At 47.1% G+C, this 17,267-nt stretch overlaps 1 protein-coding gene across 32 annotated transcripts in view; it reads right to left on the minus strand.

Annotated features, from left to right (window-relative positions):
* TCF7L2 (transcription factor 7 like 2) overlaps positions 1 to 17,267 on the minus strand; it is a 193,790-nt gene that overhangs the window by 14,800 nt on the left and 161,723 nt on the right. For 16 of the 32 annotated variants that reach the window (XM_045803136.2, XM_045803140.2, XM_045803135.2 and 13 more), the window contains 5 exons: positions 10,699 to 10,831; positions 8,350 to 8,452; positions 6,272 to 6,358; positions 822 to 962; positions 154 to 313 (listed from right to left, as the gene is read on the minus strand). In XM_045803136.2, coding sequence (XP_045659092.1) covers positions 154 to 313; positions 822 to 962; positions 6,272 to 6,358; positions 8,350 to 8,452; positions 10,699 to 10,831 — 624 coding nt within the window. The remainder of the gene's footprint in view (positions 1 to 153; positions 314 to 821; positions 963 to 6,271; positions 6,359 to 8,349; positions 8,453 to 10,698; positions 10,832 to 17,267) is intronic. The other 16 variants (XM_045803138.2, XM_045803150.2, XM_045803148.2 and 13 more) reach the window with 3 other exon arrangements.

Genomic DNA, 17,267 nt, shown 5'->3' on the forward strand with positions numbered 1-17,267 from the left:
GAGGACGGCGGCGGGTGTGGAGAAGGCCATTCTGGTCAGGCCTCCACGGAGGCCACTGCAGAAGTCAGCACGTGACTGAAGGGACAGGGCTGCCGTGCCCCCCACCGTGCCCCAGTCCATCCTCCCCCCCTTCCCAGTGAGGGAGCGACCTACCCTTCGCCCCAGGATCTGGTTGATGGCCGCGCTTTCTTTCAACGTGCACTCGGCCACGACCTTCGCCCTCATCTCCTTCATATACAACATGAACGCGTTAAGAGGTTTCTTTATGTGCGGCTTCTTCTTTTCTTCTTCCTTTTTGGAGTCCTGATGCTTTCTGGATATAGACAGAACAGACAGACACAAGCCCATAAACAACTGCGAGGTCCCACTTCCTCCACAGCAGAGAAGCCAGCTCCCCGGCTGCCCGACGCCCAAACCTCGCAGGCCTGAACCAGAAGTACGTTTCCACTTTGGGTCTTCTCCACCCTGGAAAGCGGAACAAAAACATCCTCGCGAGGGTGTGGGGGAAGAGAAAGATTTCAAAATCACCTCCTCGGGTGTCCCCGACACACCATTTTCCCAAGCCAGAGAGAAAAGCACAGTGTGGCCGACTCCCCCTCGGCCGGTGGCTCTCGTGCTCACAGGACAGACCTCCAACTGTTCAGCGGGGGGTCAGGGACGGGGACACGGTTGCAAACCCCAGTCTCTCCAAGGACACAGGTATGCCCAAGGCACACGCGCCGTGGCCAACCACGGGCAAGGCCACCACTCAGCAGCCATGACAACAACAATGGGCTAGACAAGATGGGGAAGGAGAAAGTGACCGAAAGAGCGACACTCACGAGCTATGGAGTGAGCCGACGTCACTCTGGGAGGATTCCTGTTTGACTGTTGGCGTGACTATGGCCGGGTGGGGGATGCCGGTCGTATGTAGAGTGTGATGTGGTGGAACCATATGGGGAGGGAACCTGGAAGACAGGAAGCTGTGTAAATCGTCAGAATCAAAATGAATGAATGGGGAGGGATGTGTACACACAATTAAAAAAAAAAAAACAACCCAGCACGTAACACTCACATGAAAGCAACCCAAGGCATATGAAACCTGTCAGCATTAATTAGCGATAAATTAAACATAATGATTCTCATAATGTCATTAAAGCCAATCTTCCCCTTCATTATTGCTACTGACAAGAGACATTATGATTTTTAACATCTTTAGCAAAAGACAAATACAACGGATGTACTTGGGCGGAAAAGTAGGCTCGGACTACCTGCTGGAAATCACACGTCCACTTGTTTTTTGAGGCATTATTAGTGGCATCTAAGAAGATAATTTCCTAAGTCCTAATCAGCTCTAGAATGAAAGGTGAAATCTATTGTTGCATATTGACAGCTAAATAAAATATTAACGTGGTTGAAGTACACATTTCCGACAATGCCGCGCATGCCTCATTAGGCCACATTCTGTTGATGGAGTACAATAAAATTTTTCTTTTTCTTTAGCTGATGTGCCCCACCGTTTTGACAGGAAATGAGAGAAAGTGAGGCAGAAAGACGGGGAAAATCCAATACTTCCTGTCTGGTTCTCATCATAAGTCACAGATATTTTAAATAAGCTTGTATCCTCTTATGGAAAGATGGGGGGGAAAAGCTGTTATTTTATACACACACATAAACAGAGCTTTGAATTCGGATGTGTACCTTTGCCCACTCTGTAATCTGAGGATTCCTACATTACATTTACTTAAGAAGCTGCCTATGCCTTCAAAGGCCTTCTAAATGATTATCCAAGTGGTAAGTATATGAGTAAAGGTTGTTTTCTCCTCTAATACTGCCCATTTTAAAGGAAGTTCTTTGAAACCCCCCTTAGGCCCTAAATTAGCATTTCCTTATCATGCAAACTCACCAGAACATAAAGAGCTAATTTTAAAATGCTCATCTTGGCCTACATGTGAAGTGACAACTGAATCAGACAAACAGCTTTCCCGTTTTCTGATATGCTTGGAGTCGCCCTGAGTTATACTGGGTTAGAAGAACCATCCATCTTAAAAGAGTGTGTACTACCATAGAGAAGAGTAGGGTGAGGGGCAAAAGGGTAGAACCCAGTGAGAAAACAAAATGGCGGCCTCCAGGCTCCAACCTGTTCAGGTTAGGCAAGTGAGGGGGCAGGGTGCTGTTTGGGGGAAGGAGAACCAGATCAAGCAGTTGATGCTTTCTTAGTAAATTCAAACTAGAACAGTCCCACAGAGCATCCAGAGAATGAAGACCTGCTCTCCAGGCAGCCAGTTCTGGTGGGCACTGGGAGTACTAATAAGGGTTTATCGAGATGGTGATTTCAAAAGGATCCTGCATTTACAAGGTTCTTTTCCTTATGTGGACTGGAGATGAAAACAGTTTCCATTTCACCCAAATAATGTAGCAAATGTTAATTTGAAAAATGGTAAAAAAAAAAAAAAAAAAAAAAAGTACTAACTGTATCTGGGTACATCAACAGAGAAAATACCAACGCACAAGGCAGATTTCTGAAGGGGCCCAGACTCGCAGTGGACATTTGACTCAGAAATTCCATCCTGATGTGGCCCTCTCCCGCCACTGCCTTTTACAAATTTAAGCCAGTATCAAAGTTTAGTAGCAATGACGTGATTTTTTAGTAAGAACCATGTAAATCCTTTAGGGTATATGAAAGGAAGGAAGGGAGGAAGGAAGGGAGGGAAGGAGGGAAAGAGTCTAAGAGAAAAAGACAAAGAAAAAAAACCCAAACAAACAACCTCCATTCCCTTTCCCCGAGAAAATGAAAAGCAAACTCTCGGAAGGCACTTGGGCTCCCATGTTACACCCTGCTCCTTCCCACTGCATGAGGGCCTCTGAGGAAACATAAGTTAAGAACATGTGTTCTTGGAAGCCCTTGGGTGAAGCGATGGGTGGAGTGGCGGCTTTTACTGTGAATTTTAAAGGCTTGACATTCCTCAAATACATATGTTCTCTTCTTGCTGAATGAGAATATGTGTACAGACATGAGAGAGAGAGAGAGAGAGAGAGAAGGGGGAGAGTGGGGATGACAGAGAGAGAGAGAGGGAGAGAAGGGGGGAGACAGAAAAACACTGTGGGGGGGGTGTGCGGGTGCGGGCACACACGTACACACACGCACGCACACACACACCAAACACCACAGGCAGACGCCACAGTTCGAGCACATTTTGGGGTGGGGCGAAATTTGCGGGGCAGGCCATGAGGAATGAACACTTCCAAGTTCACACGCCTACACACACATTCATGTATCTGAAAAACGTATAGCAGAGAAAGAAACGGGGTGCTGGGGGTGGGGGAGGGGGCTGCATGCACACCTTTGCTTAAGCAATTCCTTTCTGCAGACAACGATTCCATGAAATGCAATAAACACCCTAAAAATTCTAAGCAGCTCATTATATACCCCCGTCTGCTTTTATGGCTCCGAGCCAGAATATAATGATGAACCTTAACTTGTTAAGGACAACTAATTTTTGTTTCTGGCTGTCTCAGGGGCTCCTCTCTTGCTCACTCTCACTTTACTTCACTGTTGACACGTTTCTGTTAACTGGATGTCATCTGCCGGCCTTGATTTTATGCACAAGCAGTGGGATGCATTTTCCCGTGCAACAATCCTGCTTTGAGTTGCATTAGGTTTGTCATTATTCTCTCATTTCCCCCTTGCACTTGTAACATTTCATCTCTTCCTGCCTTATTTTTTGTGAGCCACGGTGCACCCACATTATGGTTTATACATGATCTCTCTCCCTTTGAAGCCGGCAGATTGCAGAGCCCGCTCTCGTCAGGAGAAGAGCCTTGCACCAATTTAGCAGGCTGAGGGCCCGGAGCTCCAACATCTCAATCTAAAGGGGGTCACAGGGTGGCACAAGTGAGTGTCAGCAAGAGCTGTTTAATTGCCAATCTAGGCTTCTCCATGGTGTTTAAAGTATAATGACCCATCACTTAATTCTGAGAAGTCCTGGCCCTGGCTGCTGAATAGAATGAATATCAAAGGGTGTTCTGGAACAGGGCAAGCTGCCTACATTTCCTATAACTGCCATAAGTATAATAGACCTCTACTTCTGTCGCCCCATTACCACAATAATGTATTTAATTTGCTGTATACGCTTTTTAACTAGCTACCTTTCATAAGGCCTACCTGGGGAATCAGCGACCTCCCCCCTGTACCTTGAGCCCCTAACCTTTCCTCCCACTGTTTCCTTCCTTTCCTCCACCCCTTGCCCACCTCTAAATCATCGGCTAACCTCCTAATGATAATTCAATCGATAAGCTTAACCCCAATCCCTATCCTACGATTCCTTCACTGCTTTTAACCTCTCAAATGCAGCAAATAAACAAACACGAAAAACAATCAGGTGCATGATAAACGCCGGTTTGCAGGGAAGATGAGCTGTGGGTTAGGAAGCAGCTCTCCTCCTGGGAGACTCCCAATGCGTTCCCGTGCTTTGCAAGGTTGCGATGACATTATTTAACGAACATAACCTTCCTCCTCTCGCTGGAGAAGAGGACGCACAGGCATTTTCCTGCCTAAGTCATATCGGTGTGGATTTTGAAACCGAGATCATTTATCACACGCGGGGACTGGATCTTGAAAATTACGTGATTTCCATGGCATAATTACAAATGTGAGGTAGACTACAGCTTGTTTTTCTTAATGAATGTGATTCTTGCTCTTCCCCCACCCAAATTACTGTTTTGTAAGCAGGAAAAGGGGCTGTCTTATCCTGTCTCTCCAACCCTCCCTCTGGTCTTGGGTTCCCATACGGACCACGGAGATCGGGGGATGCTAGGGACAGCATCCTTGCCATGTAATGCATGCTGATTTAATTATGGGCCATCATCAAAATGGATTACTTGTTGTAGCCCATCAGGAAAGTCTAAACCTCCACCGATTTAATTAACTTGACTGAAAATCAGATGAACAGAAAATAAAACTATCATTAGGAGCGATTAGTGACTACTTAAGCCTACCGCTGCCAACCAGTTTGTAAATAAACTAGCACTCACTGAAGATCAGCCAGAAGTAATTCGAGGGAGGAAGAGGAGAACAGGGGATTAGAAAGATCCAGGTACACACATGTGGGTATGTGTGTGTGTGTGTGTTACACACGTCTTTATGTGCTTAAACATATATGAATGCACACACACACATAAACACACACACGACTTTTTTTTTTTTAAAGGAAGAAGTCACCATTTTTATCCAAATAAACACAGCAAAATATTTCATACAAAGTATGAGAAGTTAGTGTGGCGCTTGTGACCCAACATACTTAAATTAGAAGTTGGAGAAGCTCCCTATTCAAGAAAGCAAACATCATATGTCCTTTGTCAGGGTGTAGGAATTTTTTGCTGGTTATTTGACGGGTTCCTTTCAAATTCTTGTACTGCACACACATGATATTTTTTTTTTTCTTTTTTAAACTTCCCACGACTTAGAGCTGCACAGGTCAGTGTGGTAGCCACCAGCCACACGTGGCTTTTGAGTACTTGAAACGTGGCTGGTCCAAATTGAGATGTGCTATTAAGCTTAAAATACATACCAGATTTAAAAAAAAAAAAAAAAGAAAAGAAAAGAAAAAGTACGAAACAGAGTGTAAAATCTCATTAATAGTTGCTTTACAGTGCTTAACATTTCCAAATGAGAATATTTTTACAATATTAGGTTGAATAAAATAGATCGTTAAAAAGAATTTCACCTGGGTTCCCCCTCCCCCCTTAACTTTTTTAAACTGTGGCTAATAAAAAACTTAAAATTCCATATGGGTCTCCCCTTCTAATTCTTTGGGGCAGTGCTACTTTACAGAGGGGTGTGTTGGGGCCTGGGTGTCCCTTCTTGTTGACCGTGAAGAATCTGAATTTTGAAAAGACCACACCCTTCCTCAAACTCTCCTTTACGTCATAATAAAATTACCTCCACCCCTTTTCTTTCTTACCCAGTATAGAGCAACACAGAAACAACATTTCAAAAAGTTCCGCATGTCCTATTTCTTCCCACCTTCTTAAAGTCTTTAAAAAAAAAAAAAAAATACCGCTCAATACATTGATTCCCAGATTCAACCTTGAAACTTTGACATCACCTACCTTACAAGTTCAGATTAATTTTTCAGTATTTTCTAGGAGTAAAGCCTAATGCCCTATCAATTTTAGACCATTAGGACTACATGAAGGAATGGCCCCTGGATGGCCTGGGAGCCATCTAGGGAACTTTCTGAGAAGTCCCCCATGGTTGACTTGGTTGGAGGCCCTGGTTCTTGAAACTTACCTGGACATGGAAGCGTTGACGGTCAGAGCTGTGGGGTAGGGGTGACGGAATCCTCCTGTCGTGATTGGGTACACTGGCTGACCTTGCCTATAAAGAGGGGGGGACAAAGTAAGAGAGTGCAAACAAGGGTGGGGGTGGGGAAAAGAAAAAGAAGAAAAAGGGAAAGTTCTCTCTGCACAGTAAGCTTTATTCTCATTTGATCAGAACAAAAATCTTGGGGATTGTACAGGAAGGATCAAAGAGAAGAAACACAGAACAATTTGAATGCCATAAATCTGATAGGAATGGCTAATTAAATTTTATAACCTCTGCTTATGTCAATAGAGACCCTCTCCCCAAGCTGAAACTAGGTGTTTTGTTGTAATAATTAAAGGCGAAGTCTCGCTTGCTTTAATGGAGCCATCACACTAATTGAGGGCTACACAACCAAAGGAAAACAATAATGAATGTAAATTTATACCAAAATAAAGTACAGTGAATCAAAGGACTTCAGTTACGCTTTGGGCCTCTTTCGGTATTTAGATCTCGGTGAGAAAACATTAAATTAACAGAGCTTAATTTGTAGCCTTTTGTCAAATTAACAAGTGTTGACAAGAGTTACCGGGGGGAGAGTCCCCAAGAAGAATTGTGGGTAACCAATAGACAATCACACCTCATTACAATAATTAAAAAATACAGCAACATGCAAAATAGCATCCTCATGAAAGACACACAACTTTTTCTGACAGAGGGTTGTCTGAGTTGGCTATTCCTTTTTATCTAGCCTTCAAATATCTCCCCATCAGCTGAACGGGGCAAGGGATGACAGACAACTATTCGAGGAATATGGCCCCATTTTCTGAGGAAGAAATGGGACACAAGCTCACGTCCGTTGTCTACCCTCCCGAACAAAATGAAGGAGAAAAAAATCAACCAAAAGTACACCCACGGTCGGTCTTTGGTACAGCTACTTCAGAACACAAGCTGTTTTTCACAAAACAGGGTAGAGTGTGCTCAGCTAGAGAAATACTAGGTGAACTACTCCAGACTATCTTCTGTAAGGTTACGAAAGGGTGTCTTCCCTGAGACCCAAACTTCAGAGGTTTACCCAGGACGTACTCCTGTTAAGGCAGCAAATTGTCCTTGCTTTGTAGAGTAGAGATCACTGATAAACATGGAGAAATACATACACAAGAACGCAACCACGAAACAGATGTCACATGCATGCATGCGCGCGCGCGCGCACACACACACACACACACACACACACACACACACTCATGCGTGGTGTGCTTATGCAATAAAGGCCTTTCTACTCTGGCTCTGAAACACACAGTTTTTAAGTTGTCTAAGGAAGGTGAATGGATGATACTATAAAAGCAAGACTGGGTGATAGGAAGACAAATCGTCAAAGGCAGTTTGAGGCCCTCGCACTGCCAGGAACCTTGGCCGACACCCAGGAAGGCCCCACAGGCCGGAGTACGGATTCCGGATGCCCCACCCCCTCACGATCCGGTGAACCAAGAATCTCAGACAGATGCTGGTTGCATACTGTCTGTCTCAACAGACAGATCTTTCCACTCTTGTTGCCAACCTTGGGAGTAATGGTCGGGATGGGGTGAGGGGCTAGGGGTTTCTGAGAGAATAACACCCCTGCTCTCACCCCTCGATTTCAAAATGACATTATGCCTGTTCCCACTCCCATGCCTCCTCAAACCGATGACAGGACTCCAGTCTGGGCTGCCACCAGCAGCAGAGCCATGATCGCCTTCCTTTGATAGAAGCCCTGAGAGCCTCTGCAGCTCCCAAAGTATCTTAAGGACACCTTTGTTCACGGAGAGAAACTAGAGTCTTTGGGGACTATGGGTTCAGAACGCTAAGTGTCAATATCTTTTTCCTACATGGCCCATCTGAAGGGCTACTGACTCGCCTGCTTCCCCACAGGGCACCTGGCTGAGCATCCTCCCCACGTACCCCCTGCAGCCCTCCCTCACCACCCCTGTCTTCCGAAACACACACACATACACACACGCACAGGATAAATAACAAGCATGCCCATGTTAGAAACAAAAAGGGAATTAAAAAATGGAACTCCTTACTGTGGTACTAACCATCCTAGCGGATGGGGGATTTGTCCTACGGTGCCGGGCGATAGCGGGTAATACGGAGATATATCTGGAGGGTGCGGAGGCCGTGGGATTCCTGGGAGGAGAAGCGGCATTTTAGGTAAAAGGAGGAGAGAAGGAAAGAGAAACTGCCAGGGGATGGGAAGAGGGAAAGGAGGACTGAGACTTCTCTTCCACGAGAAGAGCTAGCACGAGAGTCTTTCCATGACTATGATCGTTAGAAGAGTTGTGGGTAAGTTTCGTTCATCGTCTCTCCCCGCCCTACCTTGACAAAGCAGTCTATCTTATTCTAGGTGGATGGGTACACGGGGGAAACGCAGACCCCAAAAAACACCATCTTGGGTATTTCTGCCTTATGGGATAAGTGTGATTGTTGAAATTAAAGACAAGTCTGAAGGGCCTGGCACACAGTAGGTGATCAAGGCCTGTAAATTCTCTTTGCCCTCCCAACTTGGGCCTCCACTGCTTTTAATTCTAATGACTTGTCTGTTCCGGAGTCACCTCATCTAGGTTTCTAATCACACCTATTCAGTTATGGCTTTTGGAGGGTGACTCTTGCCTTCTTTCAAAGAAGGTAACTCTTCTAGAATGTCTCCACCTCAGCTTAGACGATGGGCTGTGGCAGAAACTCACCACAAGCCACAGCCTCTTCTCCAGGGTAGGATCTGAACTGAGCAGACCAGCAGACTCGGATCTAGAACCTACTTCTCTGGAGGCCATCCCCCGGGAGAATCAGCCCTAGCTGCTGGCCAGGTAGCCCCAGTTGCTGCATCAGGAGAGCTGGGAACGTGCACGCGACACAGCCGAGCCCGTCCTGAAGGTCCGAGCCACTGCCCACTGACTTACTCCACGGGAGCACGTCCTGCACTCAATCCTGGGCAAAGCAAGAGTGCTGGAAGCAATTCTGACACAGAGGAACTGATCTAAGCAGCTGAACTGGGAAGAAAACGAACACTGCAGAATTAACGCAGTATCGGAGGTAATGAGCTGCGTGTCCGTGGATGAAAACTATTCCCTTTTTTTTTTTTTTAATTCATTCAGGAAGCTTTTAATCTGTAAGTTAAGTCTCCCTGGGTGACATTTTCATGCAGACATTGCTTTCTCTCTATTACAAAAACCAAACAGATTAGCTGGTCTTGGACCCTACACCAAGCCATTTGCACACTTGAAAGAATGTTCGCAGAGGAAAAGTAAACAGTCTGCAGACGTTAATCATATGTTTTACGATAACCATTTAAAAGCTATTCCCTGTACTACCATTATTTAAATGAGACATTGATGCTGCCATTCACTGGCAGAGTCTGGGGCCGGCTGGCGGCCTCCTCCAGCCATCCAAGCACCAGGCTGGGTCCCCCATGAGCACAAAGGGGGCTCAGAGGCTGGTGAAAACCAGCTAATGTGTGGCTTCATTCAGGGGCAGCAAAGTCTGCATGAACGGGCAATCTACCTCAGCTCGACACCAAACAATCCCATCTGACGAAGTGACACGGAAGAGCCATTTGAAATTCACCCCTCTAATTAACTAGCTGGTTAGAGAAACCCCAGCCAGTGCACCACCCGGCCTGTGCTGGCCTTAGCACTTCTCCCCATGACCATCCCTCTAGGAGCTGTGGCCGGTTGCTTGTTTGAAATCTTGTTACAGGGAGAGTTACAAGTAACCCTGCCCTCTCTTTCCCTCTTTGGGGAAAAAGCAGTCAGTGAGTAAGTGCATGGGATGGAAGGAGGGGACAAGCGTAAGAGCTGAAGGATGACGCGGCACCTTCCGCCTGAGACCCTCCCTACTGGTTGTTCCATGACAGACTTGGTTTTCACATCTGTATAATGGGCTTGGTGATACCCAGGATACTGTAGCAGAAGAGGAACCCCAATAAATGAGCAAGATGATACGGGACCCAGTGATGTGGCAACAATAAGTCATCATCAAGTGACTGGAGTCCCTCAGCCGCTAAGGGAACCCGGGCTTTGGGGAGCCATGCTGGTAGGGCTCCTGTATTCCCAAGCTGCTGAGAAGAAGGCCACGAGATGCCTCCAAGCCTGTCTGTGGCTCTTGGAGTTAGTTATAAGCTACTCCTGAAAAACGGTGTAGGATTCACAGCCAGCCCTTCCAATCTAGAAAGATTGCTGGCTCTACACATGGCCCTCTCCTAAGGATAGGGGAAGCTACTCCCTCACCAGGCTCTGGCCTCCCCGAAGAATTTTCTTCTCAACACCCAGGAGAGGAACAGGAGCCCCTCCACCACTGCCCACAGCCCCTCCCAAATCCCAGCAGGTCAAGAGGCCCCAGACCCAGCACCCGCTTTTGGCCACCAGTGCTCAGCCTACCTGTTTTGGGGTCTACGTCAGCTGGTAAGTGTGGAGGTGGGTTTCCCGGGGTGAAGTGCTCATTGCTGTACGTGATGAGCGGCGTGAGAGGGTGAACATGGTGAGGGTGCTGCACGACTGGCACTTTGTTCGACTGTGGGCGGGAAAGAAACAGAGAAGGACACCATCAAGCTGGTTCCTGGCAGCTCAGACTTCTGAGCACAGGCCCCGGGGGCCCCGGGGGCCATGCCCTCCCGCCCAGATTCTGTAAGATGCACTCGACTCTGCCTGCAGCCCTGGCCCCGATCCACGTATTAAAAATAACAGATATTTGTAAAGACAGCTCTCTGGGTAGGCATGCTTCTGTTTTTACCTCCCTACGGAGCCTGGCTTTAAAAATACCTCCTCCACCACCACCCCATCATGGAGCCCGACTGTGCATTTTTCCGACTGGCAGGACGTGGGGACTTCAATCTACCAGGCCCACTGCGTTCCTGCATGTTGGGGGGTGGGGGATCTCTGACCCCAGGGCCCCACCGGAGGGACCTTCTGGAGGCAAGCAGGCTTCCCAGGGAATGGGCTAGGAACACCTTCCCTTACAAGAAACCTGGCAGGGTCCAAGCCCCACCCACCCAGCCTCCCTATCCTCCACCACCACCCGCCCGCCCCCCCCCCCGGGCTCCTAACTGCTCCCTGACCCTGGGAACCAGAGGGCATGCTACAACCCTTTACAGACAGCACGGATGAAAAGCCCCACTCCAGGTCTGGTTGGGAGTGTGAACTTTACCAGAAAGCCCTAAACTGCCAGGCAAGCACCTGCATATTTTATGCAGATTACAGCAGCCCTGATTCATTAGGAATTTCATTAGCAAGTCATGGGGGAATGCTAATAAATTAACTGGATGATGATAAATTGGGCTAATAAAGGGGTGCAGTTTAGAAACGGGCAGTTCTAGCAAAGTACAGGCATTTTTATGTTCAGGAAGGGTAGATAGGTAGGAAGAGCAGGAAAAACAGAAAAAAAGCATTTTAAAGATTTTTCTAGTTGCCACGATCAGACCTTCCCAAATTCTTCTCCTCTTCCCCCCAATACCCCCTTTTCTCTCCCGCCCCACCCCCTCCACTATGCTGTGCTGTAACTTAGCCCAGCAAGACCACAAAGAAAAAACGAAGCTGAAACAAGCAAACTACTGGGCCATTTACTGAGAGTAATCCAATTGCAAAAAAAAAAAAAAAAAAAAAAAACCCTATTCCCCATAGAGGATTTTCACTAAAATCCTACAACAGGGACATTTAACCAGATTAGGTACCAGCGAAGATAAAGAGGCTAGTATTAGATGATGAATGGATTAGAGTCAAGTTTCATTTCAGAACGTGTCTTCATTTCCTTTTATTACTTTTAGGAAGGCACAACTTGCATTAACATCAAGAAAAAGGAATTGCATTACAAGGAAAGAAGTGAGGTTTCAGTGGTGCCCACTAGTGCCTCCCGAGTTCAGGGACCACTGAGCACTTAGTCCGCTTTGCGTTTTTCTTCTTGTCCTTTTTTTTTTTTTTTTTTTTTTTTAATGAATAAGGAAGGGGTATAATATACAAAGAGTATTTCTCACCCCAGTTAATTGTGGGGAAGGCATCTCTAAAAGGGGCTTCTAACTTTCATGAGCATGTTCAGAACATAAAATATGGCCTTCCTCCATATGCTCCAAAAACTACAGAAAAAGAAGTCAACACTTGAACAGCCTGGTTTAACGATTCTCATAAACAACTGGACACTTCCAGAGGAGGCTGGCTAGTTTCTCAAAGAGCCTCATGTTGTGAATTACCAGGGTGCAATCCAAGCACCGAAATGAAAAGCACCAAAGCAGAGGGAGCTTTGGTCACACTTCCCTAGCAACCCTGAAGGTCTGGACAAGGCCAAAGCCAGCAGAGTGAGGGCTACTGCCTCAAGGCCAGGGCCAGCATCTTATGGACACGCACCGAGGATCCTTTTGGAGGAACATTTCTGTTTAGGACAAATTGAAAAGTAACCAACAAATGAACTCTTACTGTGTGCTGGGGTGGAGAAGAGAAAGAAAAGGAGAGGGAGGTACAGGCCCATTCAGAGGAGTGAAGACCACCAGAAGGAAAGGAAAATGACTACTGCCACCCTCCAGAAGTTTTTTTGTTTGGCTGGAAAGATACACACCTGATGCAATGAAAGAAGGCAGACCCGTTCCAGACAGTTCAAAGTAAGGGTGGCAAAACCATGAGATGAGTAGCAGAACCAGAGATAACACAAAGCAGGGAAGACCATCACTTCCAGACTGAAGGATTTCCATAAACAATAGAAGGAAGCAAAGGATGGAGCTAGAGGGCTGGTAGTGGGCAATGGAGCCTACAATTCTCAGCTCTGGCTGAGTCAAGCCTCTCTCAGGGTGCTGGTCACAAATCTAGATGCCTGATTCCATGAATCATTCAGCAGGAACCTGATTCAGTAGGTCTGGGCTCAGGCCCCAGGCATCTTCAGTCGGCCTACTGAGTGCCCTAGATGGCGGCTCTATCTGTTCAGCCATGACCCCTAGACCAGAGAACCACATGGGCACAGACAAGTACAAAGGTTAAGAATCCCAGTTCTCAAGAAAATCCATGCGAAGGGCTCAGCCCAGAACCTACCACTTGGCAAACACAGGACTGGTGGTTTGTTATTCTTGTTATTTATTATTTTATCGTTAGGGAGAAGCTGCCCGATGGCACAGTTCTGTCTACATCTCGGAAGCACAAATGCCATGGCCGCCTTCCAAGCAGGACCAGCAGGCAACGCGGGCAAACCTTTCTCTACTCGTCTAGCGATGGATGAAGACAGAGTCGGCGCATCAGTGGTGCTCACTGGGTGTAGGATGTGAAAGCTCATTTTCCCTCTTCCCCTTAGAGACGTGGAGGAAGGTCCTTCTGACAGAAGTTGGACAGTCACCTTCCTGTTACTTTGCACGCTAGAGCCTAGCCAACAGGTTTTTTTCCTGTCCAGTCAGACTCTAGAACATGGAAGAGGGTAGATTCGAAGCCCCTGCCGTCCAGCTGTAGGAGGGGAAGATGGCAACCCTAGTGGACATGGTTCTCTTTTCTGATCATGACTGTATGCCAAGTTAGGTCCCTAGGAAACCACACGTCTCTCCAGGTTGACTGGTTCCCAAGCAAGCAGGCGGCAGGAATGCAGTCATCCCAGGCAGACACCAAGATCCAGTCACGATTCCCATATGACCTGCCTGCACCTGCACTGCTACTGTGCACGGGAGGACGTTCTTCGTGAAAATGCCCCCTCTCCAGCCTAAGGACCCCACAGTCATTTCTTTCTATGTCGCATCATGTCCATGCTGGAGTCACGTATATATATCTTTCTTGGTCCCACTGTAGCTAACTTCCTTAAGGACAAAGTCTGTGTCTTCTAGAACTTTCTATCCCATCATGCCCAGCTTGTGGCCGTGGTGAGACTCATAAGCTCCCGAAGAACCACTAAATTGCAACTACAGTCATTAGAAGAAGAGAACTCACAGTCTCACAGATTTATTCACTAACATGGAGTCTACTCAGAATCAGAACAAAGCTGGATAGACCTTCAGAAACCAGTAAGTCTTGTACTTCATCAGTACAGTGCCTTAAAAATGGTTTTAGAGAATATACACAGTGACCAAGAGTGAAGGCTGTGAATGCAGGAAAGACCCAGACTGAACTTCTATTTGACCTGTCCAGCTGTGCAACCTGTCTCAGGAGCTTCGTCCTGTCTCTGCAAACTCCAGATGAGAACGGGGGTCAACCTCAGAGCATCGTCGTAAAAATTAAGTCTCATGCCTGTAAAATGCTCAACACCAGGCCTGGCACAGAGCTACACATGCAATACAAAGAAGCTTTGAAAAATACTGTCCGATGAGTACTAATAAGGAATGCACAGTGAAGGTGGGGTTGGCCACCCCTCCAGCATGTTCTAATCAAATTCCCAGAGGGGAAATACATCCACAGAGTGCACTCCTTAGTTCAAAGGCAAGATGTTTATTATGGGGCAAGAGTGTATGGAGGTTTTGTGCCCACCGTTCCCCAAGTGCATGCTCTTCTTAAAAATGTGATATTTAATTAACAAATGTATTTATTTTGTCTCTTTGGAGAAAGACCATCACTTTAGCATGCTAACAGATAAGAAAGCGTACAGAAGAGTTGAAAGTTAAATAAGAATAGCTAGAGACGACCTAGGGCCTTCCGGAATCAGGATGAGGGCCTTGAAGCAGGAGTTCATGTAAGTGAAACACCAACCGACCTACATAGGCAATGTCCCTGAGACCCCCCCTCCCTACGATCAGTGCCCACTTCTTTAAAGGGGTCTTTAAGGATTGTGTTCAAAACTGTTACCACCCTCAGAAAATTCAATGGTGAAAATATCTTTCTTGGGGGAAGGATACGGACAACCTTCCAGAAATGATCCAGGGAATCTAAATGAAAGCAATAATCTACGCTGGTGGGCTAAACAGCAGAAATATGCATCTCTCCCCCTTTTATCTTTTTATAGACAGAGTCCACTATTCAAGGCAAACAACTGCAACATGGAACCAGGTACCTTTCAGGTAACTACCTTATCTACATATTAAGTAGGTCTTCAAAACGGCGTAGGGGGTGCAAAATCATTACCTCCAGTGACAGCTAACTAACGTTCAAGGTCGGGGTGGTGGCGGTCACGGAGAGTTGCATGCAAAGCCCAGTTACAAGTATCGAACCCTTTAGGAACAGGTTGAAAACTAAGAATCTCTAAGCCACAAAAACAGCAAAAGTGTGACTAAAACACTCCTCATAAGGTCTGGGAGTTATGCTACGGTTTCCCATACACACCCACACCATCGGCACCTGGCACTCGCCCCTGGAGCCATCTAGAACACTTTGTCTAGATGATCTGAGGGGAGAACAGGCGTACTGACAAGCTGCTGTCCCCAAAGCTCTCCAGTCAACCCCAGTACGGCTCACCACTGCCACCTCTGAATGCAGTCTTGCCACTGAGCCCGCCTCAGTACTGAGTGGGACGTACTTTATTAGGTCCTCACAGCACACCTGTGAAGTCACTGGCCTTTCTTACAGTTCCACATAGTAGGTGTCCCAGGTCAGAGGCCTTGGGAAGGTGGTGTCTCCAGGTCTTCCCGCTCACCTGCCTGACAGCACCAGCCTACGGCGTCTGCAGAGACTGATGCTGGGAAGGGGTTCACTGCTGTGCTGACGTAGTGAGCTGCACCCCCTGAGCTTAGCCCGGGCCAACCTTCCCAACTGGACAGAGATGCTTCAGGAGTCACAAAGGGATCTGTTCCTCACACTCCCACCTACCAGTCCTTGGAACTTAGACTGGCTTCAGCAAACAGTGCCCCCTGACCCCCCCCCCGACCCCAAGTTAGGAGTAGCTCAGGGCTCCCTGTCTCAGCGAGATCACCCCTGCCATAGGGTACCAGGCATTGTTAGCGGGGGTTTTACGAAGTGTGGGTGATTAGGGGAGGTGGGGGATAAAGACATTAAATGGGATGTTTCTGCACCTCAAATAGACACAAACAGTATCAGGGTCCAACAGGGTCTGGTGATAAAAACATAATGCACGCTGTCAGTTCCAGCTGATAAGACACTAAAGGAAAAGTCAGCTAAAAAAACCTTGAACCCATTAAATGAAGTAAACAGTATCTATTTAAAGGGAACAAAAATCCTCATCTGACCATAAATCATTAGGGCTTTCTGTTTTCTACCTGGAGAAATGGCTGCTACCCAAAGTCTTCCCCAGGTCTGGTCACTATGCTCTATGGGTTTTGAGCACAGAATAGTTAAATGATTTAAAAAAAGAAGAAAAAGAAAAAAAAAAGGCCTTTACCAGCCCTCAAAGCGCACAAAGCTATTCCACCCAAAGTATTCATCCAACTACAGTGGGGGGAGTTGGGAGGGGGCGCCCCAGTGGCTGACCTCTGACCTCTGGAGAACCCTTGAGCAACAGTGTTCTGCAACTTGGCCATGCCACCCTCATCGCCAAGCGCCCACACACCCGTCCGAATGCTGCTCGTGATTCGGAACCTGGCAAATGGAAGATTGATTCAGGCACTTCTAGATCTCCCTGCTACCCCTCCTCTAACCCCGACCCCTCAACCTTCTGTAACTGTGGGGAACCCAAAGGGAATGAAAGCTTGCCATTCACCTCACAACCTATTAATCAGCAGATGCCGAAAACAAATAGAGCCATTGGTGGCCCCGGCCTCTCTGCCGGCCCTCCTCTTCAATACTCCCCTATTGCTCTCCTTTTCTGCAGAAGAAAAATGGGGCCAGAAAGTGCCTTGAGGAGCCCAGCACAATAAAACAAAAGCAGCACAGAGGAGCATTTGTCAGCCTTCTCCCCTCCCCAGGGTGGATATGGAAGGTCTTCAGTGGTCTTGGTTTCCCAGCCCTCCCAGGGGCTGAAATCAGCAGCAGGAAGGGACACTGTTCATTCCGGGTTTACGTTAAAAAATGGGTTTAGAGCTCATCTCCATGCATTTTGCCGGATGCCGCTGACTATGGCTACACCAAGGCCAATGGCGACTAGCGAAACATGAATGATGTCGCACGTC

The sequence above is a fragment of the Ursus americanus genome, chromosome 6 (genome assembly GCF_024610735.1).
Source record: "Ursus americanus isolate L20-20 chromosome 6, mUrsAme1.1.p, whole genome shotgun sequence".
NCBI classification, from domain to species: Eukaryota; Metazoa; Chordata; class Mammalia; order Carnivora; family Ursidae; genus Ursus; species Ursus americanus.